The sequence below is a fragment of the Podarcis vaucheri genome (genome assembly GCF_965113315.1).
Source record: "Podarcis vaucheri genome assembly, chromosome: 9".
Classification (NCBI taxonomy): Eukaryota; Metazoa; Chordata; class Lepidosauria; order Squamata; family Lacertidae; genus Podarcis; species Podarcis vaucheri.
This window is the reverse complement of record NC_138767.1, coordinates 4,481,009-4,507,386: the sequence shown is the minus strand read 5'-3', so window position 1 is coordinate 4,507,386 and position 26,378 is coordinate 4,481,009. Positions and strand designations below refer to the sequence as shown.

The 26,378-nt window shown below is 45.6% G+C and overlaps 1 protein-coding gene across 1 annotated transcript in view; it reads left to right on the top strand.

Moving 5' to 3' along the window:
* Positions 1-26,378, top strand: part of FBXO41 (F-box protein 41) — an 86,254-nt gene that overhangs the window by 49,674 nt on the left and 10,202 nt on the right. Inside the window, exons 8-10 of the mRNA XM_082236405.1 lie at positions 1,563-1,715; positions 21,967-22,062; positions 25,736-25,854. Coding sequence (XP_082092531.1) covers positions 1,563-1,715; positions 21,967-22,062; positions 25,736-25,854 — 368 coding nt within the window. The remainder of the gene's footprint in view (positions 1-1,562; positions 1,716-21,966; positions 22,063-25,735; positions 25,855-26,378) is intronic.

Below are 26,378 nucleotides of genomic sequence, written 5' to 3'. Positions count from 1 at the left end.
CGGGTTTGCAAATAATTCCCTGGACAAATTCCATCCCCGGATTTCATCTAGTGTCCCCGGGAAATGCAGCGGTGGCAGTCTCAGCAGCCCGGAGCAGTTGGCTCTGGCTGGCTTCAGGAGCTGCTGGGAAGTCCCCACATGATGGTGGTGCAGGGGCTCTCAGACGCAGCTTCCGGGCAGCCCCCACCTTCCCTGACCCCAGCAACTAAGCTGTGAAGGGAGGCTTCATGCTGCCTATCGGAGCAGCCTCCCAACTCCTACTTGCGTGCAAGCAGGAGTGGGGCGGGGATCTCTCAGCTGGGAAGGGAGGCTTCACGCTGCCTATCAGAGCTTGCGTGCAAGAAGGAGTAGGAATGGGATTGGGGATGCTCCAATGGGAAGGGAGGCATCGCGCTGCCCGAGCCTCACTGCCACGGCTCCCGGCCCTCCTTCTTCGCCTTCCATGCCTGACCCACTGCACACCGCTCCCCCCACCACCACCACCACCGAAGAACCAACAACTCAGGGGCTGCCCAGGCTCATGGAGAAAGGAGATAGAAGCCTCGGAGGAAGGGGAAATGTGAGGTCAAGGCAGCAGCCACCCCTCTGCCACCGTCATCGCTGCAGCATCAGCGGTGCCAGAAATCGCGTCTGCACACGCGCAGACGACGGAAATCACGTCTGCGCAGACGCCGAAAATCGCGGACGCTCACACAATCCAGCCCACAGGGGGATCTCCACGGGACCGATCCGGCCCAGGCAAGATAAACCTTGCCGACCCCTGCTCTGAAGGAAGCCATGATCAGCAGTGTCTAGGCAACACGATGGCCATGTACATACGCAATAAACAATGTTTTATAGAATTCCTTCAGACCCTAACAAAGTCCAAAATAAAATCTATAGTCTTAAAGCCTCTGAAAATCTTTAAATGAAGTGAGGTACCAGACTTTGTACGATGAAAGACTCATCTTATTTTGAATGAATGTATGTAAATGAAAATATCAATTATTATTACATGAGCACTGTTCCACAGCATTTGATATTTTTATTTACATACATTCATTCGAAATAAGATGGGTTTATGAAGCAATTCTGTATCCTCCCACCACGCCGACGAAGAATTCTACGAAACAGTAGTCAATATCCGGAATCACCGTTCAGTGTTGGACATCATATTTGCTGAATACACAAAGCTTCACAGCTTGCCTTTCATCGTACAAAATCTGGTACCTCACTTCATTTAAAGATTTTCAGAGACTTTAACACTATAGATTTCATTTTGGACTTGTTAGGGTTTGAAGGAATTCTATAAAAGATGGTTTATTGCGTATGTACATAGCCATCATGTTGCCTAGACATTGCTGGCGTTCTCTTTGCAACGCAGGGGTTGGTTTGGTTGCTTACTGAAGGAAGCCATGGCAGTTAAAGACGTATAAAACTGCCCTGTATTTTGTGGTGCAAAGGGTTGTGGGTTTGAACCCCACATTGGGCAAAAGAGTCATGTATTAAAGGGGGTTGGTCTAGATGACCCTGTGGTCCCTTCCAACTCTACAACTCTGATGATCTGGACCTTTCCTTCACAGGGGCTGCCTGGAAGCTGGCCTGGAGTCACTGCTGAAGGCCACCGGAAGCAACCTCTTGATTCTCCGGATTTCGCACTGCCCCAACATCTTGACAGATCGCTCCCTCTGGCTGGCCAGCTGCTACTGTCGAGCCCTCCAAGCCGTCACCTACCGGTAGGCGGACAAAATACAACTCTCTTTTTTTAATAATAATAATAATAATTGCATTTTTTTAAAATTTATATATACCAAAAAGAAATAACAATACATAAAAAGAAAAAGAAAGAAAGAAAGAAAGAAAGAAAGAAAGAAAGAAAGAAAGAAAGAAAGAAAATATATTTGTCAAATACATAAAATTATTTAAGGAGTACAAACCATAATCTGAATAATCTATACACAATATTCCTAGAAAGAAATTACCTTCATATTTCTCCTTTCCTTTTTCATTCTTTACAGTCACTTTCTTTCTGTTTCACTATATCGGTTTGAGTCCCTTATATCATCAATCTTTATTACGGTCCAGAGACCCAACAAATCATTACAAAGCAATACACAATTCATACAGACTACCTCCAGGTTAAACAAGCATTTTGTTTAGAATATAAGGATCATTTGTTCTTGCAACCACCGATAAAAACTTTGCCACTGCTAATGTTCTAGCATTTGTCCGGTCTTCCAGTAGGAACCTGACACAGTGAGCCTCTGATTTTCCTGGGAAAGGTACCAGCAAGGGTAGTATCAGTTCCGCCCTGGCTTGCTCATATTTTGCACAATGCAACAAAATATGTTTTATGGAATCGATGTCTTGAGCACACGAGCAAAGTCTGTCCTGGTAGGGAACTCCTCTCAACCTGCCATCCAACACTGCAGAAGGAAAGACGTTTAGTCCGGCTTTGGTGAAAAGCCTTCGATAGTTTGGTGCTGTCAGGTTTTTAATGTAAGATGTTAACTTAAAGACATACCCATATTGTACTTCTACTGCCAGCGGACTACAGACTGTGTGTGATCGAGATCGCAAGTCGCTGTGTGCATTATCCCATAATCTTTGCTTTAACAACTTTTGGGCGCCTTCATAACCCAGGTAATACAGTTGGCGGGGAGACAAACCAATAGAGGTAGCTTTTTTAGCCATGGTTTTCTGTCATTTGCTGACAAATTCCTCATTGGTCAGGTGTTGGTACCTAGATTAAACACTGAAATCCTGAGCCAATGTTTTAGGGCAGCCCACCACGCTTTAGTTGAAATTGGGCATTCACCAGCTTCTAACAGAAGTACGGAGTTGGGGACGCAGTTGGGTACCTGTAGCAGAGATCGTAGAAATTTTGCCTGAAAGCCATCTAGCTTTGGCAGGTCCCCATTATGCTAGACAGTTGCTGCGTACAGGAGTTGGGAAACGGGTTTTGCGTTGAAAACCCTTAAGGCTGCTGGAACATATTTGCCGCCCTTTGTGAAGAAGAATCTGAGTATGGCTAGCTTTGTAATCTCCGCCTTTTGAAGGGAGGTTTGCCAATGGTGCTTCCAAGATCCTGTATGATGGAATGTGAGCCCTAGATAACGGAAGTATTTTATGTGTTCAAGGTTATGGCCATCCAGCAACCATTTAGACCGGAAGAAGCTTCTCTCGAAAACTAGAATTTTAGATTTTTCATAATTAATGGATAAACCATTTCCAGAACAGTAATCAGAAAATTTCCTCAGCAGATAATTCAAACCCGGTCTGGAACGTTAGATGACGGCCGCAGTGGCGTAGCGTGGGGGGTGCAGGGGGGGCCGGCCACACCGGGCACAACATCTGGGGGTTAGGGTTAGGGGGCGCAAATCCACGGGTTAGGGGGCGCAAATTACTTGCCTTGCCCCGGGTGCTGACAACCCACGCTACGCCACTGGACGGCCGCGTCAGGTTTGAGGCCCTTATATGTTTGTCGAATTCCCCCTATCTCTATGTGGCTTCAACATTTCTCTTACATTTAAATTATCTGTATTCAACCGTTGAAAAAGAAAATTCCCTTATATCTGTGGAATGAATCTAGGCACAACCAAGTGTTGCTATTGGAACAGTATTTTGTCAGGTAATTTTTAAAACATTCCTTTCTTTAACCTAATTGCCTGAGTGGTTTCTTATTAATTCTGTCATTTTGGCAAGTTCGAGACAAAATGCGGTTCTCAACCAGTTTGGAAATGTGGCAGTGTGGTGCAGTGGTTAGAGCGCCAGACTAGGACCTGGGAGAGAGCAGGGTTCGAGTCCCGGCTCGGCCAGGAATGAATCTCTCTGCCTCTCAGCCTAGCCTACCTCACAGGCCTGTTGTGGGGATGAAATGAGGAGGGGGAGAAAAACAGAAAGAAACGCAATAAATCAGATAAAATACCGGTAAATAAGAAGCAGAATCTAACCTTGTTTTCTGCTGGCTAAACTGGACCCTAGGCAGATTCTCCTCTTTTTTTCTTTTTTAATTTGCATTTTATTTATTTGTTAACATTCTTATATTACATCGGTAAACGTTGCCATATTACATTACAGGACTTACTATAATATAATTTCCAACATGTATATGAAAATTATATACAAATTTTATATACCTAGAAAGAAAATGAAACAAAAAAAAAGAAAGAACAAAGAGAAAAAACGTAAACAATTTCCCCCCCAAAATCATATACATACCAACTCACTAGACTTCCTGTCTTTCCCTTTGTATATTCCTTTTTTACAAATGAATGTACTCTTATTATTGTATACATATTATCTAATACATTCCTATATCAATATGTGCTCTTAGTCTTATTTCTCAACTCAGCCTCACTCCAACGTCAATCAAATGCTAGCATAGATAGCGAACCTTTGCTGTATTTTTGAACATATGTTTTATATCTATCCCACTTTTCCATAATTTTTTGTTTTCAATTGCCTCTCAGGGTACAGTGGTGCCTCGCAAGACGAAAATAATCCGTTCCGCGAGTCTCTTCGTCTAGCGGTTTTTTCGTCTTGCAAAGCAACCCTATTAGGGGCTTAGCGGATTAGCGCTATTAGCGGTTTAGCGGCTATTAAAGGCTTAGCGGCTTAGCGGCTAAAAGGCTATTAGCGGCTTAGCGGCTTAGAAAAAGGGGGGGAGCGAAAAAAATCACAAGACTCGCAAGACTTTTTCGTTTTGCGAAGCAAGCCCATAGGGAAATTCGTCTTGCGAAGCGCATCGAAAAACGGAAAACCCTTTCGTCTAGCGGGTTTTTCGTCTTGCGAGGCAGTCGTCTTGCGGGGCACCACTGTATTTGTTAACTGCGCCATTTCAGCAAATTCCTGTAGCATGTAATGCCAGTTTGTTATTGTCGGGGCTTCTTGTTCCTTCCACCCCTTTGCCACCAAAGTCCGGGCTGCGGCCGCTGCATATAAGATTCTCAAAGACCTTCCTGAGTGGGTGGTCTTCAGCCAAAGATTATTTTCCCCGCTGTCAAACGGCATATATGCAAAGCCACTTAATTACCGCCGTTTATGCAAGCTGGGTGGGAGGCCTGCAGCCAACGATCAGGCTAGCCCGTCAATCGGCATATGCAAAATTACTTAATTACTGTAATTTATGCAAGCTGTAGAGTTCTTCTTTTTCTTCCCTGTCTTGGCATCAGACGCTGTGACCTGGCCACAGAATTCTGTGCTGCAAATGGAGGAAAAACACAATTGGAAAGAAAAACCCAGTATGGCTAAGGGGTCGCACCTTTTTCAGTACAATTTTTTAAAAATAGCCCTGCCCTGTAGTAGCATCTGGAGAGGCAGAGAGGGTTTTCCTGGCATCAAGAGAAGGGCGTGTGTGGTTTGCCAGCTGATCTTCTGTGCGTCTGGCTGAGCTGTTGTTTTTGGGAGAAATTATTGCTTTTCTGGATCAGGGAGGGAGATGCAGCTGTGAGGTTTGGTGGGTGAAAGAGAGCATAATTTTGTTTGTTTGTTTAGTTGTTTAGTTGTGTCCAACTCTTTGTCACCCCCTGGATCAGAGCACGCCAGGCACTCCTGTCTTCCACTGCCTCCCACAGTTTGGTCAAACTCATGCTGGTAGCTTCGAGAACAATGTCCAACCATCTCGTCCTCTGTCGTCCCCTTCTCCTTGGGCCCTCCATCTTTCCCAACATCAGGGTCTTTTCCAGGGAGTCTTCTCTTCTCATGAGGTGGCCAAAGTATTGGAGCCTCAGCTTCAGGATCTGTCCTTCCAGTGAGCACTCAGGGCTGATTTCCTTCAGAATGGAGAGGTTTGATCTTCTTGCAGTCCATGGGACTCTCAAGAGTCTCCTCCAGCACCAGAATTCAAAAGCATCAATTCTTCGGCGATCCGCCTTCTTGATGGTCCAGCTCTCACTTCCACACATCACTACTGGGAAAACCATAGCTTTAACTATACAGACCTTTGTTGGCAAGGTGATGTCTCTGCTTTTTAAGATACTGTCTAGGTTTGTCATTGCTTTTCTCCCAAGAAGCAGGCGTCTTTTAATTTTGTGACTGCTGTCACCATCTGCAGTGATCATGGAGCCCAAGAAAGTAAAATCTCTCACTGCCTTCATTTCTTCCCCTTAAGGAATAAATAATTTTTAAAATAGGAAATGGAATGAATGGAAGGGAGGCAGTGGCCAATTTTGCTGACCTTTTCTCAGGACCCCAGTCATCAGACTGCTGCTGTTTGAACTCCCCATCTCCAGACAGGGCTGGGGAAATCTTGGCACATCCTGATTCTGAATAAAGCACCTTCCTGTGTCCCTATGAACGAAAACTGAAATAAAAGGACTGTTAAGTTGTGGGCGAACATATCAGACGACACAGCGATTCTTCCAAAGCAGCTCTTTATTTGTAAGCTGGAACAGAACTGAACTGAGGAGCTCAGTCAGCCTGCTTATATAGAGCTCCAGTACCTCGTTACTGTAACAACTTTCTAAAACTATCCAATCACTGAACGTCACTTTCGATCCTTCATTTGCATAGCTATCTACAGTATCCCCCTGCTGGCCCAGGGTGAGAACTTCAGTACATAACAAGGACTCCCTTTGCTCCAATTGTTCATTCATTCGGAAACGAATCCATATTCCCCTGTGTGCCAGAAGATTGGGGAGAAGGAGGCCTTTCCCTCCATCCCAGGCTGACAGCTAAGACCCCCTGAGAACATCACAGACCACCCAAGAGCAGCGAAAAGACAGCGGAGGTGTGAAATAATAAGGAACCTTTTCTTTGCTTCAAGCCTGGGGGTGTGACAGGCGAGCATCTGTAATAGAATTTTAAGGTCATATAAATATATATCATAAATGTTCATAAATGCACCAATGTCTGGAGCAGCACAGGAAGACCGTCCTGAAACCATTTTGACTCCCAAGCTGACCAAATGTTTCTCTGCAAGGAGGGAGCAGGGGTGAGGGAACCTACATTGTCACAGGAAATAAGTAATCACCATTTCAAATGGAATGGGCAGACTATCAGGAAAGGCAATCAGATAAGGCATTATCAGAATACCTGCCAGGCAGGAAAAACAACAACACTCAAATTTCTGTTGTAGACCGCCTTTTCTGTGATGTAGGTATGATGTTTATGGGGGGGGGTGCTCTTGGGTTACACCCCTTCTCTGATGTATGTATGATGTATGGAGGGGTGGTCTTGAGCTCCAGGGCAGGGAATTTAAAATGTCTATATAAGGCCTTGTGCACCATTTTTCTGGGTTCCTCCTCCTTTCCTGCGGGTGAGGGGAGCACCCTGTTGCAACAGATCAATAAAGATCAGGCTTACAAGCTGCTTTGCTTCTCAACATTCTCTGGATGGCCTCTGTTATTTTCTCCTACCAATAGGGAACTCACGTAAGGACTCTATAAGAGCTCTTGTGTCCCCCATAAGGGAATAAGGGCAGATTTTGTTTACAGCACAGCACAGCTGGGCTTTATCCTTGGCAAGACTGGCACGGCGAAGCGGCTTAGTGTGCCGGCAGGGGAGTGTGCAACTGTCCCCGTGTCAGGACGTCTGGGAGAAACCGTGCAATTAGCCCAGCTTGAATGGGCTGGTGAGATTGTCTTAGATTAGGAGGCTGGGCTGGCGTGGAGAACACATCTGGGATGTGCAGAGGAGCTGTGGGTGGCTCTTTGCGAAACAAGCGACTGGGGTGGGCTCGCTCTGAGAGCCTGAGCATCTCTGAGCATCTCCCGGTGAGCAAAAGATCACAGCATTCCCACTGTTATAAGAAATCGGCTCCCTTTCCCTTATGGGGTATTCCGGAGCCCGCATAGAGTCCTCAAGTGGATTCCCCACACTGGCTCCCAGTACATTTCTGAGCACAATTCGAAGTGTTGGTGTTGACCTTTAAAGCCCTAAACAGCCTCAGAACGATGGGGGTGGAGCTGCTCCTTCAGGTATACTGGACCGAGGCCGTTTAGGGCTTTCAAGGTCAGCACCAACACTCTGAATTGTGCTCGGAAACACACTGGGAGCCAAAGTAGATCTTTCAGGACCGGCGTTATGTGGTCTCGGCGGCCACTTCCAGTCACCAGTCTTGCTGCCACATTCTGGATTAGTTGTAGTTTCCGGGTCACCTTCAAAGGTAGCCCCATGTAGAGCACATTGCAGTAGTCCAAGCGGGAGATAACCAGAGCATGCACCACTCTGAAGAGACAGTCTGCGGGCAGGGAGGGTCTCATCCTGCGTACCAGATAGAGCTGGTAAACAGCTGCCCTGGACACAGAATTGACCTGCTCCTCCATAGACAGCTGTGAGTCCAGAATGACTCCCAGGCTGCACACCTGGTCCTTCAGGGGCACAGTTACCCCATTCAGGATCAGGGAGTCCTCCACACCCGCCTGCGTCTTGTCCCCCCAAAACAGTATGATGGACCTGGGCATGTTCTGCCTGGAGAAGAGGAGACTGAGAGGAGATAGGATCTTCAAATATCTTCAGGGCTGTCACATGGAAGAGGGAACAAGCTTGTTTTCCCCTGCCCTGGAGGACAGGACTCGAACCAGTGGCTTCAAGTTACAAGAAAGGAGATTCCAACTAGACGTATGTAAAGACTTTCTGTCTGTAAGAGCTGTTTGACAGTAGAAGTGGTGGACTCTCATTCTTTGGAGGTTCAGAGCTGAAGAGGGGAGCGCAGGATGTGCTGGAAGAAGAGGAAGAGGTAGGCCGGGCAAGTGAAGGGCTAGGTGTTTCCCCAGCCTCTCCTGCACCACTGTCTCCCAGAAACAGCGGCGGTCTGAAAAGGGATGAGCAAAGGGAGCTCCCATGTAGGCATAGTCTCTGGCTGCATGAGCACAGTCCCTTAGTGGGAGGTACATAGAATTAACTATCTTCTGTGTGACTGCGGAGCACCCGTTTCACCCAGCCAGCCACCCACCAGCTGGCGTCATCTGAAGGCTGCTAGGGTGGGGTTAAATCCTGTGTCGGCTGTGCATCCCTGTTTCCAGCAGCTAATGAATGGGGTTAAATCCTGCTCAGTCTGGCAGGATCATTAGCAAAATAACAACAAACCTATGATTACGTGAAACATACTCAATAAACACACAAGACGTAATCGGCTGTACTTTTGAATAAATAAGGTATACTATTCGTTGTATCAAATTGTAAATTTCATCGGAAGTCTCATAAAGTTCAACGGAAAAAACAGAAGACCCAGTGAATCAGTTCATTCTATATTCCATTCATGCATAAGGTCCATACGTGTATATAGTCTGGCAGGATTGCATAGAAACAAGTACAGTGAAGGGGCCTGTCTGGTCTCAATAGGCGGGGAGTTCCAAAGCTTAGGTGCCGCCACACTAAAAGATCGAGCGCTCGCAAATTCAGAATGGCACCCATCATGGGGTATGCCTGTCAACAGATCACACCGTTCAAAGCTGGAGTTAACCCTTTATTGGCTCTTCACAGACTTGGCTGAGTTTCCTTTTTTTTAAAAAAAAAGATATTTATTAAAGTTTTTTAAAATATAACAATGAAAAAAATAAAAAATAAAAAGAAACAAAATACAACATGAAACAGTTAAAAAACAAATAATTTCCCATAACATATCTTCCTTACGCCTATTTCCCCAGACCTCCTCATACCTCCCTTCTTTGTATTCCACTTCAATTTGTTAGTTCAGCAAATCCTTACCATTAAGCTTTTACCCATTTATAAACCTTTTTTTTTCCATATCTCCTAAAGCATTACAGCTGGAAACCCCTTAGTTTCTATCGAACATCCTTCTAACATTCATTAATTTTACAATATTTCTGTAAATAGTCTTTAAATTTCTTTCAGTCTTCTTTCACCAACTCTTCTCCCTGGTCTCGGATTCTGCCAGTCATTTCTGCCACTTCCATGTAGTCGATCACCTTCATCTGCCATTCTTCCAGGGTGGGTAGATCTTGTGTCTTGACTTGGCTGAGTTTCCTGCCTAATAAAACTGCTGCCACATTTTGCAAAGCTAAGCGGGGTCCGGGTTCAAAATGGATGGAGTGTTGCGATACCTACATTGCATCGGGGTTGGACCAGCAGGCACAATCAGCAACAAGTCTCTTGTGAATGGGGCAGGGAATGCAGCGAAACAAAATCGCTTTGAAAAGATGCTAGATTTAATCATGAAAGAAATTCAAGGCAGATGGACTCATAGAGTGATAGGCGTGCAGACGATCGTGGGGGTCTTCCTCCTCTCCTTCATTTGGATGATTTTCTGCGGCAGATTGCACGGGCACAGAAAAAGTGCTCGCCTGACATTTGCTCTGCCTGCTATTCCATGCATATCCCTCCCAGCTGAGACAGTGCTGTTGAACCCGATCTGGCTTTTGCTGCTGGCAACGAATCCTGCAAAACCACCAGCGGTCAGTTCTTGCCATCCACTTTATTGCTCCAGGAACAGCAGCTTTTGCTGTGACTTTTCCTTCTAGGCAGCCCCAGTCCACCTCCCAAGACTGCTGCTACTCAGCCCGTAGGAGGCTACTCGGCCTAGTTTAGAGAAAAGGCACGCGTACGAGCTGTCAGGATAATAAGAAAGCCGATAGAAAAACGTTTCCCTCCCTCTCGTAACGCTAGAATGCCAATGAACATCCAGCGGAGGCGAATGCTGGAGGATTAAGGTCAGAAAAAGGAAAGTACTATCTTCCACTGTTAACCTGTGGAACTCCCTCCCACAGGAGGCTGTGATGGCGACCATTTAAAAGGGGAGGAGAGGGCTGCTGATGGCTGTCAGTATTATGGCTACGCTCTGCCCTCCACAGTTGGAGATTTCTGAATCCCAGTTGCTGGAAACCACAGGAAGGGAGATTTGGTCTTGTGTTCGAATCCTGCTTGCGGGATTCCCATTGAGGCATCTGGTTGGCCATTATGAGAGCAGGACGCTGGGCTGGAGGGGGCATAACAATAATAATAAAATTTTATTTATATCCCGCCCTCCCCATCCGAAGCCGGGCTCAGAGCGCCTAACAACAATAAATGTAACACACAGCAATCTAAAATCAGTTCACTGGCACAAGGCAGCTTTTGCTATTTCTCTGTCTCCAGGTTCTCTCTCTCATTGCCGTCGCTTCCTTCCTTCCCTTCTTCCCTCGTTCACCCCCTTCCACCCGGCAGGATCAGGCCCACCTGGGCAGCTCCGGCTTGGCAGCTCAGCATCCTTCCCACGTGTTTTAATTAACGGCAAGCCAAGCCGGTCAGGGCGCCTTGGCAGGCGGCTTCCTGGGAGATGGATGAGCGTTCCAGATAATATGATTCTGCTTATTTTTAGGCTCAACCGAAGCGTAGAAGTAGGTCATTCACAAATTAGAAAACAGCAAAGCTTACCTTTTAGGCAGAGCGGTGCCACCAGGTAATTCTCACCCTGGGGGCTTGGACTGGGCCTCCCCCTTTGCCCCTTCCACCCAGAAGAGGGACGAGCCTGAGATGTTATATATATATATATATATATATATATATATATATATATATATATATATATGCTTTCGTAGATTTTCACGGGTACAGGAATGCAGGTTTTGGTGTCTTCGGGTGTCTTCCCGTGTAAGAGTCGGGGTGTCTGGGCGACGTTTCGACGAGGTCTCACTCGTCATCTTCAGGCTGGTGCTTTCGGCTTCTTGTTACTGGAACAGAGCAGAATCTGGTGTTTGAGTTCCTATAAATACTGTTGAGGGGTGTGGTGTATAGCCTCCAACGTTCTGGGCAGAGAGGAAGTTCCTAGATTAGTGTGCCTTTTCTTCTTTTGTTCCTTAATTACTTGAGGGATATCTTGAGTGATTTCATGAGTGATATTCTGAATACCACTGGGTGGGTCATTAAGTGTAGATTAGTTGCTAAAGCTTTCGTGTCTTGACCTCTTGAGCTTGTGAAGAGTTTTTCTGAGAAGATGGCTGTGCTGCATTTAGTTGTGCTCTGGCTTGGCTTCGTGTATAGGGGCGAGCTGTGATTTTGTGCCTTGTGCCAGCCAGATCTGTGTAGGGATTGCAGGGGGGTGCAGCATTCGGAGGTGCCACTATAGTTTGGCTACTGGATGGAGTCTGTAATATGTCTGTGGAGAGGGTCTGGGTTTGGGTCTGGTGTGGTTGATTGGTGACGGCGTTCTGTGTGCCTCTGGTTCTGGTGTCGGTTTTTGTGGGGAGGGCTAATTTCCAGATGTCTGGCAGGCGGGACGTGTCGTCACGCTTGTTCATGTTGTGAGGGTGTTTCTCTATCTCGATGGCTTCCATGATTATTCTCTTGTGGTGATGTTCCATGTTAAAGAGCAATTTGGAATCTGCAAAATTAATTTCGTGTCCTGTTTCTTTCATGTGTTGGAAAAGAGAGGAAGTTTTTTCTTCTTTTTTGACGGCATTCTTGTGTTCTGCGATACGTGCATTTATTCGTCTGTTTGTTTGTCCAATGTACGTGGCTGGGCAGACTTTGCAGGGTATTTCATAGACCCCTTGGTTTTCCAGCTGGATTTTGTCTTTTGGGTTTCTGAGGATATTGGCTATTTTTTGGTTGGTGCAGAAGGCTGTTTTGATATTGTGTTTATGGAGGATTTTGCTAATTTTGTCTGTAGTGCCCTTGATATAAGGAAGGAGGGCCATGCCATTGTTTTCTTCTGTGTCTTGGTTTTTGGGGGGTGTTTCTTTTTGGATTAGCTTCGTAACCTTGTTTTTCTGGTATCCATTGGCGATTAACACATTTGAGAGATTCTGTAACTCAGTTGTCAAGTGGTCTTTGTCAGCCAGGCGTTTGGTTCTGGAGATGAGAGTCTTGGCTACGGAGTTTATTTGTGCAGGGTGGTGGTGTGATTGTGCATGTAAGTAGCGGTTGGTGTGTGTTTTTTTCCGGTAGATAGTGTGTCCTAGGGAGCCATCAGGTTTTTTGTAGATTAGGACGTCAAGAAAGGGGAGTTGGTTGTTGTCTTCTATTTCCATGGTGAATTGTATTTTGGGGTGTAGGCTGTTGAGATGTGTGAGGAAGCTATCTAGTTTTTCTTTCCCGTGTGGCCAAATTACAAAGGTGTCGTCAACATATCTGAGCCAAAGTTTGGGTTTGTGTTCTGACTTGTCTAAAGCATTGGAAGAACGTTGGAGAAGAACGTTGGAGGCTATACACCACACCCCTCAACAGTATTTATAGGAACTCAAACACCAGATTCTGCTCTGTTCCAGTAACAAGAAGCCGAAAGCACCAGCCTGAAGATGACGAGTGAGACCTCGTCGAAACGTCGCCCAGACACCCCGACTCTTACACGGGAAGACACCCGAAGACACCAAAACCTGCATTCCTGTACCCGTGAAAATCTACGAAAGCAAATATCTCACCTCTACGGGGAGGAAACCTTCCAGCTGACAAGAACCTACGAGAAACTAGAAATCCGAAGAGCCACCATCTTATGTGATCTCCTGTTCCTACGCAACTGCCGAGACAACAACTTAACTCCCACATGCTTCCAACTTAAATTCCACTCTAAAACCCCAGCTACCGAAAGGATCCTGAAACGAACTGAACTATCCCTAATCAGAAACGAAATACATAAGAAAAGATACCTACTAAACCAAACCAACAAAGAGCTGCTCACTCTTCACCTCAAACTATGTAACAAAATCCACCCTGCACTCTGGGACAAATGCAAACAACTAGCCGTCTGGAGAGCTGAAACTGAGACCTCACATAAGACAGACAGACACACCAACAAACTCTACAAACTAGAGAAACGCCAGAAGCCCAGCCACCCTCCACAACAACCCATGAAACAAACAGTACATAACATATCAGACAGGATCCTCACCCCAACTGAAACCAAAGTACTCTCCAAAGGTTTCAACTTTGCAGTCGCCCCGAGACGCATCCCCACGGAAAACATCATATGCGGAGTCGAAGCTAGCCTGACCAAAATCAACCCAGATGAAGCCAATAAAATCAGACTTGAAGTCACCAACATCCTCTGCTCCAGCAAACCACCCAGAAGCAATTTACACAAAGAAGAACAGAAAGCACTCACCAACCTGAGGAAAGACAACAACATAATCATTCTCCCAGCAGACAAAGGCAACGCCACTGTTGTGATGAACACATCGGACTACCAAGCAAAACTATCAAATCTACTCCAAGACCCTACCTACCAACCTATAAAAACAGATCCCACCACCTATCTGGAAAAAACCACCAAATCCAAAATAAAAGCCTCTCCTATCAGTGAAGAAATCCAGCTAAGAATCATCCCCAGAGAAAAATCATCCAGATGCCCCAAACTCTACGGTCTCCCCAAGATACACAAAGAAGGAACACCACTCAGACCAATAGTCAGCTCCATTGGCTCACCTCTACAAAACCTCGCTAAATTTCTCGCTAAGCAACTTCAGCCCTATGCAGAATCCATCGCTTCACACGTTACTAACTCCTTCCAGTTCATAGAAACAATAAAGAAGCAATACCTACATCCCGATGACCTACTTGTGAGCTTCGATGTTGTATCTCTCTTCACTCAAGTGCCCATTAATGAAGCCTTGACAGCCATTCAAAACAAATACAATCCCCCCAAATACATCCTGGACCTGACCAACCACTGCCTAACCAACACGTACTTCATCCACAATGGACAAAGATACAAACAGATAGAAGGAGCACCTATGGGATCACCCCTCTCACCGGTCATCGCAAATTTGTACATGGAACACTTTGAAACCAATGCTTTAGACAAGTCAGAACACAAACCCAAACTTTGGCTCAGATATGTTGACGACACCTTTGTAATTTGGCCACACGGGAAAGAAAAACTAGATAGCTTCCTCACACATCTCAACAGCCTACACCCCAAAATACAATTCACCATGGAAATAGAAGACAACAACCAACTCCCCTTTCTTGACGTCCTAATCTACAAAAAACCTGATGGCTCCCTAGGACACACTATCTACCGGAAAAAAACACACACCAACCGCTACTTACATGCACAATCACACCACCACCCTGCACAAATAAACTCCGTAGCCAAGACTCTCATCTCCAGAACCAAACGCCTGGCTGACAAAGACCACTTGACAACTGAGTTACAGAATCTCTCAAATGTGTTAATCGCCAATGGATACCAGAAAAACAAGGTTACGAAGCTAATCCAAAAAGAAACACCCCCCAAAAACCAAGACACAGAAGAAAACAATGGCATGGCCCTCCTTCCTTATATCAAGGGCACTACAGACAAAATTAGCAAAATCCTCCATAAACACAATATCAAAACAGCCTTCTGCACCAACCAAAAAATAGCCAATATCCTCAGAAACCCAAAAGACAAAATCCAGCTGGAAAACCAAGGGGTCTATGAAATACCCTGCAAAGTCTGCCCAGCCACGTACATTGGACAAACAAACAGACGAATAAATGCACGTATCGCAGAACACAAGAATGCCGTCAAAAAAGAAGAAAAAACTTCCTCTCTTTTCCAACACATGAAAGAAACAGGACACGAAATTAATTTTGCAGATTCCAAATTGCTCTTTAACATGGAACATCACCACAAGAGAATAATCATGGAAGCCATCGAGATAGAGAAACACCCTCACAACATGAACAAGCGTGACGACACGTCCCGCCTGCCAGACATCTGGAAATTAGCCCTCCCCACAAAAACCGACACCAGAACCAGAGGCACACAGAACGCCGTCACCAATCAACCACACCAGACCCAAACCCAGACCCTCTCCACAGACATATTACAGACTCCATCCAGTAGCCAAACTATAGTGGCACCTCCGAATGCTGCACCCCCCTGCAATCCCTACACAGATCTGGCTGGCACAAGGCACAAAATCACAGCTCGCCCCTATACACGAAGCCAAGCCAGAGCACAACTAAATGCAGCACAGCCATCTTCTCAGAAAAACTCTTCACAAGCTCAAGAGGTCAAGACACGAAAGCTTTAGCAACTAATCTACACTTAATGACCCACCCAGTGGTATTCAGAATATCACTCATGAAATCACTCAAGATATCCCTCAAGTAATTAAGGAACAAAAGAAGAAAAGGCACACTAATCTAGGAACTTCCTCTCTGCCCAGAACGTTGGAGGCTATACACCACACCCCTCAACAGTATTTATAGGAACTCAAACACCAGATTCTGCTCTGTTCCAGTAACAAGAAGCCGAAAGCACCAGCCTGAAGATGACGAGTGAGACCTCGTCGAAACGTCGCCCAGACACCCCGACTCTTACACGGGAAGACACCCGAAGACACCAAAACCTGCATTCCTGTACCCGTGAAAATCTACGAAAGCAAATATCTCACCTCTACGGGGAGGAAACCTTCCAGCTGACAAGAACCTACGAGAAACTAGAAATCCGAAGAGCCACCATCTTATGTGATCTCCTGTTCCTACGCAACTGCCGAGACAACAACTTAACTCCCACATGCTTCCAACTTAAATTCCACTCTAAAACCCCAGCTACCGAAAGGATCCTGAAACGAACTGAACTATCCCTAATCAGAAACGAAATACATAAGAAAAGATACCTACTAAACCAAACCAACAAAGAGCTGCTCACTCTTCACCTCAAACTATGTAACAAAATCCACCCTGCACTCTGGGACAAATGCAAACAACTAGCCGTCTGGAGAGCTGAAACTGAGACCTCACATAAGACAGACAGACACACCAACAAACTCTACAAACTAGAGAAACGCCAGAAGCCCAGCCACCCTCCACAACAACCCATGAAACAAACAGTACATAACATATCAGACAGGATCCTCACCCCAACTGAAACCAAAGTACTCTCCAAAGGTTTCAACTTTGCAGTCGCCCCGAGACGCATCCCCACGGAAAACATCATATGCGGAGTCGAAGCTAGCCTGACCAAAATCAACCCAGATGAAGCCAATAAAATCAGACTTGAAGTCACCAACATCCTCTGCTCCAGCAAACCACCCAGAAGCAATTTACACAAAGAAGAACAGAAAGCACTCACCAACCTGAGGAAAGACAACAACATAATCATTCTCCCAGCAGACAAAGGCAACGCCACTGTTGTGATGAACACATCGGACTACCAAGCAAAACTATCAAATCTACTCCAAGACCCTACCTACCAACCTATAAAAACAGATCCCACCACCTATCTGGAAAAAACCACCAAATCCAAAATAAAAGCCTCTCCTATCAGTGAAGAAATCCAGCTAAGAATCATCCCCAGAGAAAAATCATCCAGATGCCCCAAACTCTACGGTCTCCCCAAGATACACAAAGAAGGAACACCACTCAGACCAATAGTCAGCTCCATTGGCTCACCTCTACAAAATCTCGCTAAATTTCTCGCTAAGCAACTTCAGCCCTATGCAGAATCCATCGCTTCACACGTTACTAACTCCTTCCAGTTCATAGAAACAATAAAGAAGCAATACCTACATCCCGATGACCTACTTGTGAGCTTCGATGTTGTATCTCTCTTCACTCAAGTGCCCATTAATGAAGCCTTGACAGCCATTCAAAACAAATACAATCCCCCCAAATACATCCTGGACCTGACCAACCACTGCCTAACCAACACGTACTTCATCCACAATGGACAAAGATACAAACAGATAGAAGGAGCACCTATGGGATCACTCCTCTCACCGGTCATCGCAAATTTGTACATGGAACACTTTGAAACCAATGCTTTAGACAAGTCAGAACACAAACCCAAACTTTGGCTCAGATATGTTGACGACACCTTTGTAATTTGGCCACACGGGAAAGAAAAACTAGATAGCTTCCTCACACATCTCAACAGCCTACACCCCAAAATACAATTCACCATGGAAATAGAAGACAACAACCAACTCCCCTTTCTTGACGTCCTAATCTACAAAAAACCTGATGGCTCCCTAGGACACACTATCTACCAGAAAAAAACACACACCAACTGCTACTTACATGCACAATCACACCACCACCCTGCACAAATAAACTCCGTAGCCAAGACTCTCATCTCCAGAACCAAACGCCTGGCTGACAAAGACCACTTGACAACTGAGTTACAGAATCTCTCAAATGTGTTAATCGCCAATGGATACCAGAAAAACAAGGTTACGAAGCTAATCCAAAAAGAAACACCCCCCAAAAACCAAGACACAGAAGAAAACAATGGCATGGCCCTCCTTCCTTATATCAAGGGCACTACAGACAAAATTAGCAAAATCCTCCATAAACACAATATCAAAACAGCCTTCTGCACCAACCAAAAAATAGCCAATATCCTCAGAAACCCAAAAGACAAAATCCAGCTGGAAAACCAAGGGGTCTATGAAATACCCTGCAAAGTCTGCCCAGCCACGTACATTGGACAAACAAACAGACGAATAAATGCACGTATCGCAGAACACAAGAATGCCGTCAAAAAAGAAGAAAAAACTTCCTCTCTTTTCCAACACATGAAAGAAACAGGACACGAAATTAATTTTGCAGATTCCAAATTGCTCTTTAACATGGAACATCACCACAAGAGAATAATCATGGAAGCCATCGAGATAGAGAAACACCCTCACAACATGAACAAGCGTGACGACACGTCCCGCCTGCCAGACATCTGGAAATTAGCCCTCCCCACAAAAACCGACACCAGAACCAGAGGCACACAGAACGCCGTCACCAATCAACCACACCAGACCCAAACCCAGACCCTCTCCACAGACATATTACAGACTCCATCCAGTAGCCAAACTATAATGGCACCTCCGAATGCTGCACCCCCCTGCAATCCCTACACAGATCTGGCTGGCACAAGGCACAAAATCACAGCTCGCCCCTATACACGAAGCCAAGCCAGAGCACAACTAAATGCAGCACAGCCATCTTCTCAGAAAAACTCTTCACAAGCTCAAGAGGTCAAGACACGAAAGCTTTAGCAACTAATCTACACTTAATGACCCACCCAGTGGTATTCAGAATATCACTCATGAAATCACTCAAGATATCCCTCAAGTAATTAAGGAACAAAAGAAGAAAAGGCACACTAATCTAGGAACTTCCTCTCTGCCCAGAACGTTGGAGGCTATACACCACACCCCTCAACAGTATTTATAGGAACTCAAACACCAGATTCTGCTCTGTTCCAGTAACAAGAAGCCGAAAGCACCAGCCTGAAGATGACGAGTGAGACCTCGTCGAAACGTCGCCCAGACACCCCGACTCTTACACGGGAAGACACCCGAAGACACCAAAACCTGCATATATATATATATATATATATATATATATATATATATATATATATGTGTGTGTGTATATATATACTGTATATATATATATATGTATATATTTGCTTTCGTAGATTTTCACGGGTACAGGAATGCAGGTTTTGGTGTCTTCTGCTCTGTTCCAGTAACAAGAAGCCGAAAGCACCAGCCTGAAGATGACGAGTGAGACCTCGTCGAAACGTCGCACAGACACCCCGACTCTTACACGGGAAGACACCCGAAGACACCAAAACCTGCATATGTATATATGTATATATATATGTATATATATATATATATAACATATCATTTTCAACAGTAATTAAACATACTTTTACATCTTACTCAATTTTTTTTACTTCCATCAATCCTGTCTGAAAATTTTCCAATCTAATCTCTCAGTATGCATTTCTTATCTTCCCTATTACATTTCAAACTCATAACCAATATCTCTATCTTTTTCTACTTTGTAACACTTTGTATATTTCTCCTTACAAAACTTCTTGCAGTCCTACTAGCGTAATTTGTTGATTACAGTTGCTCTTCAAATAATTCATATACTTCTTCCAATCTTCTGTAAATCTTTGGTCCCGCAGGTTTCGAATTCTTCCTGTCATTTTGTCCAATTCTGCATAGTCCATTAATTTCGACTGCCATTATATATCATTTCACAGAAGTTCTTTACTTTCTTACATTCCCACCACATATGATAAAATGTTCCTTCTTTTTCTTTACATTTCCAACATTTATTATTTGTCTTATTCATTTTCGCTAATTTCACTGGTGTAATAATATCATCTGAGCCTGAGATGTTTTTCAGATCGGAAAACCAAATGGCATCTTGACCCTAGGTCAGAGTTGCCATATTTTGTAGAGCAAAAAAGAGGACACATTTGCCAGCGCCTGGGGCGGGAGGGAAGGGGTGTGGGAGCAGACGAACGCTACAATGTCCCTTCAAAATGCACGAAAACAATCCAGATATTCCGCCAAATTATAAAAAAATTTAATAGGACTTTCCATGCTTCTAGTTCAGAGGGTTCTGATTATCTCATATCTCTAATGCTTTTCATAGTCATGGATTATTTGATATGTATATGTATAATTTGGAATATTTAATGTGATTTGATTGGATTGTTAAAGTGGAAAATTTAATAAAAATGAATTTTTAGAAATCAAAATGTACAAAAACAAGGACCTGATCCTTTCCTGCATCGTGCAAAACTATGTATATGTTTAAACAAAATGAAAAAATTCCTTCCAGTAGCACCTTAGAGACCAACTAATTTTTTTATTGGAATGAGCTTTTGTGTGCATGCACACTTCTTCATATACATATGTATATGTTTGTCACTTGGTTGTCTAGTAACATAAAAAGTAGCCCACTTCCATACCCCCCTGACATTTTGGTAAATTCAAAAAATGCTCCTGCACCGAAATTTTACCCCTGAAAAAGAGGGCATGTCCTGGAAAAAGAGGGCGTATGGGCCCAGATCCATTTTTTTTACTGCTTCGGTTTTTTGGTTTTTTTAAAAACAATCAAGTGGTGTATGAATTTCATGAAACTGGGTTGTTGTTTTTAATTAAACTTTTAACCACACGTAACAGCTACAGAAAATTAAAATCGAAAATAAAACAACAACCAACAATCAGAGAGTCCTCTCCGAGTACACCAGCAGAACTTTGTTAAAGTTTGTTTGCTAAAACCATCGCAATCTTAACGAACATGAAATAATACATGGCAACATCCGTTGCTTGGACTGTTGGCCACAAAGGAAGAGGCATATCATATCAGCGGCAGTTCTGGTCTGCAGGGTTTTATACAAAGGCAGGAGGAATGGAGGGGGGGGGAATCTGATTTAAAATATCTGCTTCCTGTTCGCCAAACTGAGCTGTAGACCGTAGGCACTGTTCTAGCACATGCTTCGTTGTTTGTATAATCTATAAAGTCGCCCCAGACTATGTAAAGTTATAATATTTCTTGCTACCTTCAATTTCCATGTCAGTTTCCCCCCCCCCCCCGATAATGCTACCTGTGGGATTGCACCATGCTCAATAATTGCAATGATTTCCATGTCCTGGCAATGGTCATTATTGGCGCTGTATAATAATAATGATGATGATGATGATGATGATGATGATGATGGTGTCATAAGAGCAGTACCTGTGGCAGGGAACACTTCGTGCTCCTTCCAGGCTAGTTAACAACAACAACAACAATTTATTATTTATACCACGCCCATTTGGCTGGATTTCCCCAACAGAATATTAAAAACACAATAAAACATCAAACATTAAAAACTTTCAGATGTCTTCTAAAAGTCGGATAGTTGTTTATTTCCTTGACGTCAGATGGGAGGGTGTTCCACAGGGCGGGTGCCACCACCAAGGAGGCCCTCTGCCTGGTTCCCTGTAACCTCACATCTCGCAGGGAGGGAACTGCCAGAAGGCCCTCGGTGCTGGACCTCAGTGTGCGGACTGAACGATGGGGGTGGAGACGCTCCACCCCAATCAATCAATCAATCAATCAATCAATCATTTTCACTCACCTTGCTAAATCCTAAATCTAAATCTTCCTCCTGCTAATTCACATGAAACACAATCCACGTTCTCCAGTACTTCTTCGTTTGGCTATACTTCTATTTTCATCAACGCAGAATCCACCTGCCAAAAGATGCCATTTTTGAGGAATCTGAAGAACACCTGAGTTCTGGGAAAGGGTGGATCAAATGCAATTTGACGCTCATCTGCTCCTATGGAGTTGTTCATCTCTTTCCACCTTCCCATTTTTTCGTTGCAGGAGTTCCACTGACCCCGTGGGCCATGAGGTGATCTGGGCACTGGGAGCAGGCTGTCGAGACATCATCTCCTTACAGGTGGCGCCGCTGCACCCTTGGTAAGAATGCCGGAGCGTGCATTTAATACCCTGGCACCTTTGCCGGTATTTTCCTCTCTTTCCTCCATGCACACACACACACACACGCATGGAAATAGCAACACCTGCAGGGCAATTTTCATGGACGTAATTGTGTGTGCAGGGAGGGTTCCCAGCAGTGCGGCAGCAGTCAGACTCACACACACACACACACACACCGCCGTGGCTGATGTGAAACTTTTCAAAAACACCTCTCAGAGTGCAACTGGGATGGATCCAGACACAGGTGAAAAACCACTATAAATAAGTGAGAAATTAGATTATAACAAAAGGAGGGAAAAATCTCTATGGTAAATCGTGTTTTAAAATTTCCTGCTCTCTGGCGCCATCTGGTGTTGCATGTTCATATCGCATTCAAATCGCTGTTTCTTCACTAACGTAGCTGAGTCCCTCGATGCGGCAAAGAAATTTGTTTTCAGGTCTTGCAATGGCGTGCTTAGTTGCAGAGCTCAGTGGTTTCTTTATTTTAAGCTAAAGTCAGGCAGAGCAGGAAGCGGCCCCTTCTCCTCCCACCGTTTTGCAGCTCAGAATCACCCTCCCCTAAGAGCTTTTCCATTTGCAGACGGAACCATGTAGGTCAGGGGATGGCAAATCTTTTCAGCAGGAGGCCGCTCCACTGTCCCTCAGACCTTGTGGGGGGCCGGACTATATTTTGGGAACAAAAATGATGCAAGGGCACCACGGACCCCAGTGGCTGCTTACCTGTGTCTTCCAAGTGGCAGGGGCTGGTGGCGGCAGGACGAGGAGCGGCGTGCGAAAGGGCTCCGGAGAGGGGCTGCTTAAAATGGCGGCCGCTCGAGCGCTGCTGCTGCTGGCACCAACAAAGCCCAGCCCCCTTCCTCCTCTAGGCAGGGCAGGAAGAAGCCAGGAGGAGGGAGGGAGGGAGGAGGCGCGTCACCGCCGTGGGAGGGAGAAGGAAAGAAGGTGCGTGCTGGTGATCCACACAGCGATTTCCGGACCTTCCGCGGGCTGGATCCAGAAGGCAATTGGGCCTGATCCGGCCTGTGGGCCTTAGTTTGGCAACCCATGATGTAGGGCTTACCTGTGTCTTGCGAGCGGCAGGGGCTGGTGGTGACGGGAGAGGAGCGGCGCACGAAAGTGCTCCAGAGAGGAGCTGCTTAAAACAGCGGCCGCTCGAGCGCTGCTGCTCCTGGCACCCACAAAGCCCAGCCCCCTTCCTCCTCTAAGTAACTGTTAAGTTGTGGGTGAACATATCAGACGACACAGCGATTCTTCAAACAGCTCTTGTTTATTCAGAGACCAGAACAGAACTAAACTGAAGGTCTCAGTCAGCCTGCTTATATAGAGCTCCAGTACAACGTTACTGTAGCAACTTTCTAAAACTATCCAATCACTGAACGTCACTTTCGATCCTTCATCTACAGTATCCCCCTGCTGGCCCAGGGTGAGAACCTCAGTACATAACACCAACCAAACCAACCAACCCCTGTGTTGCAAAGAGCGTCAGCAATGTCTAGGCAACACAATGACCATGCCCATACACAATAGACAATCTTTATAGAATTCCTTCAAACCATAACAAGTACAAAATGAAATTTTTAGTCTCAAAGTCTCTGAAAATCTTTAAATGAAGCGAGGTACCAGACTTTGTACCATGAAAGACAAGCTGTGAAGCTTTGTGTATTCAGCAAATATGATGTCCAACACTGAACAGTGATTCCGGATATTGACTACTGTTTCGTAGACATGAGCACTGTTCAACAGCATTTGATATATTCATTTACATACATTCATTCGAAATAAGAATTCTACGAAACAGTAGTCAATATCCGGAATCACTGTTCAGTGTTGGACATCATATTTGTTGAATACACAAAACATCACAGCTTGCCCTTCCTCCTCTAGGCAGGGCGGGGAGAAGCCAGAAGGAGGGAGGGAGGGAGGGAGGGAGGAGGCGCCAGCACCACCACCGTATGAGGGAGAGGGAAAGAACATGTGCACTGGCGATCCACGCGGCGATTCCCGGACCGTCCACGGGCTGGATCCAGAAGGCAATTGGGCCTGATCCGGCCCATGAGCCTCAGTTTGCCGACACATGATGTAGGGTCAACAAAGGAGACCACAGGTCTTCTATAAATAAGTAAAATACAGTCATACCTCATGTTACGTTTGCTTCAGGTTGAATGTTTTCAGGTTGTGTCCTGTGGCGACCTGGAAGTACCGGAAAGGGTTACTTCCGGGTTTCGCTGCTCGCGCATGCACAGACGCGCAAAACAACGTCACACGCATGCGCAGAAGCGGCAAACCACGACCCGCGCAGACGCAGAGACATAGGTTGCTTTCTGCTCATGTTGCGAACGGGCCTCCAGAACGGATCCCGTTCGCAACCAGAGGTACCACTGTAGATATATTTCACCGCAAGGGTGAGAATTAACTTGGTATCTCCGCTGTCAGAGGCAAGAAATGCCCCTGATTACCAGGAGCTGGGAACCACAACGCAGGAGCAAAAAAAAATAATGGAAGTAAAACTTTGCCTTGTCCCTGCACATCGCTGCTAGAAGCAGCGCTGGCTTCCAGAAGTATATATGGGGATCTGGCGGGGTCGGAGTTGGAGACTGCAAAAGTGCGAGCCAGGGAGGGAGCCCAGAGGGGGCGGGGCATGAGTGAGAGGGGGCGTGGTCTCTTTCGAGGTCGTGTCCCAATTTCCCTCCCTCAGGTGCAGGAGGGTCTGTGCCACCTCCCCTCTAGGAAACCCAAATTTGGTGTATTATCAGAGCAGAAGGCAATCAGGTGTTCTGTGGACTGCTGTTTGTTCCAATTTATCATCAAAGAATTGGTTTCTCTGGGGGGAAAGTGTTGACAAGCTCCACATCACCTTTTAAACACCCGTTAAAGACCCTCCTTTCCCAACAAGCCTTTTAAGTGGAGATCTGTATCCGTACGGGACTTGAAATTGTCCTTACGTACGAAATGTATTTTTAATATGCAAGCTGTCCTTAATTGCTTGCATGGACGGAATGGTTTTGATGCATGGCGTTGTTGTTGTTTTTATTGCTGATGTCTCCACTGTGAAATTGCTTAGATATCTTTTAATGGGAAGCGGTTCCTGGATGGGGTTTAGGACGAACAAAGCTGCCCTGGTGTCGTCGTTGTGTTTTTGTTGCGATTCCTGGCTTTGCAGGGGGCTGGACTAGATGGCCCCTGGGATCGCTTACAGCTCCGTGGTTCCACGAGGGTAAAGAACGGAGAGGCAGCAACAGAATGATATGTGACAAAAAGAGAGAAGCGAGTCTCAAGACCGGTGCCAGTTTGGGATTTATTTTTTATTGTTATGCAAAGGGGGGGGGAATCCAGCACAATACAAGATATGAATTTGCATCCACTGCCTTTAGTTCTCTCCCTCCGACGTGCGATAAAACAAGTTTCTAAAAATGCCTTCTCTCTTTGCTTGTTACTCAGCGGGGCTGGGAAACAACTGGTGCTAAATTACATCTATTTTCACTGCACAGAACTCCCATAAGCCAAGGCAGATGACACATTCTTCTCCTAATTTGTGCCTGTTAATGACATTATGCAAATTGGAATGCTTTGATCAGCTTCTCGTCTGCATTTTCTTCTTCTTCTTCTTCTCCTTTTTTTTCCCCCTCCAAAAAATAAAAAAATTCCCTTCCAGCCAGCAACCAACCCGCTTCAGTAACCGCTGCCTGCAGATGATTGGGCGGTGTTGGCCACATTTGAGGGCGCTCGGCGTCGGCGGAGCAGGTTGTGGAGTGCAAGGATTGGCTTCCTTAGGTAAATCTAGCCTCAGGCTCTCTGTCTGTGAAATGGGCTTTTAGGGGGCAGAAAGCCAGGGGCAGAACAGTGAACGCTTTGCATTCTGGGAATGTGATGGCCGTGGCGATGCCAAGAGGGTGTGTTTGCTTTCTTTCAGGCATGACCACCGGAATAAGAAGCCATAAATATTCTAGGTAAAGCTAAAGGACCCCTGACAGTTAAGTCCAGTTGTGAACGACTCTGGGGTTGCAGCGCTCATCTCGCTTTACTGGCCGAGGGAGCCGGCGTTTGTCTGCAGACAGTTTTTCCGGGTCATGTGGCCAGCATAACTAAGCCACTTCTGGCGAAACCAGAGCAGCGCACAGAAACGCCATTTACCTTCCAAGCCTCTTGGGCATGCCGATCAGAAGGTCAGAAGTTTGAATCCCCGTGACAGGGTGAGCTCCTGTTGCTCTGTCCCAGCTCCTGCCAACCTAGCAGTTCGAAAGCACACCTGTGCAAGTAGATAAATAGGTACTGCTGCAACAGGAAAGTAAATGGCG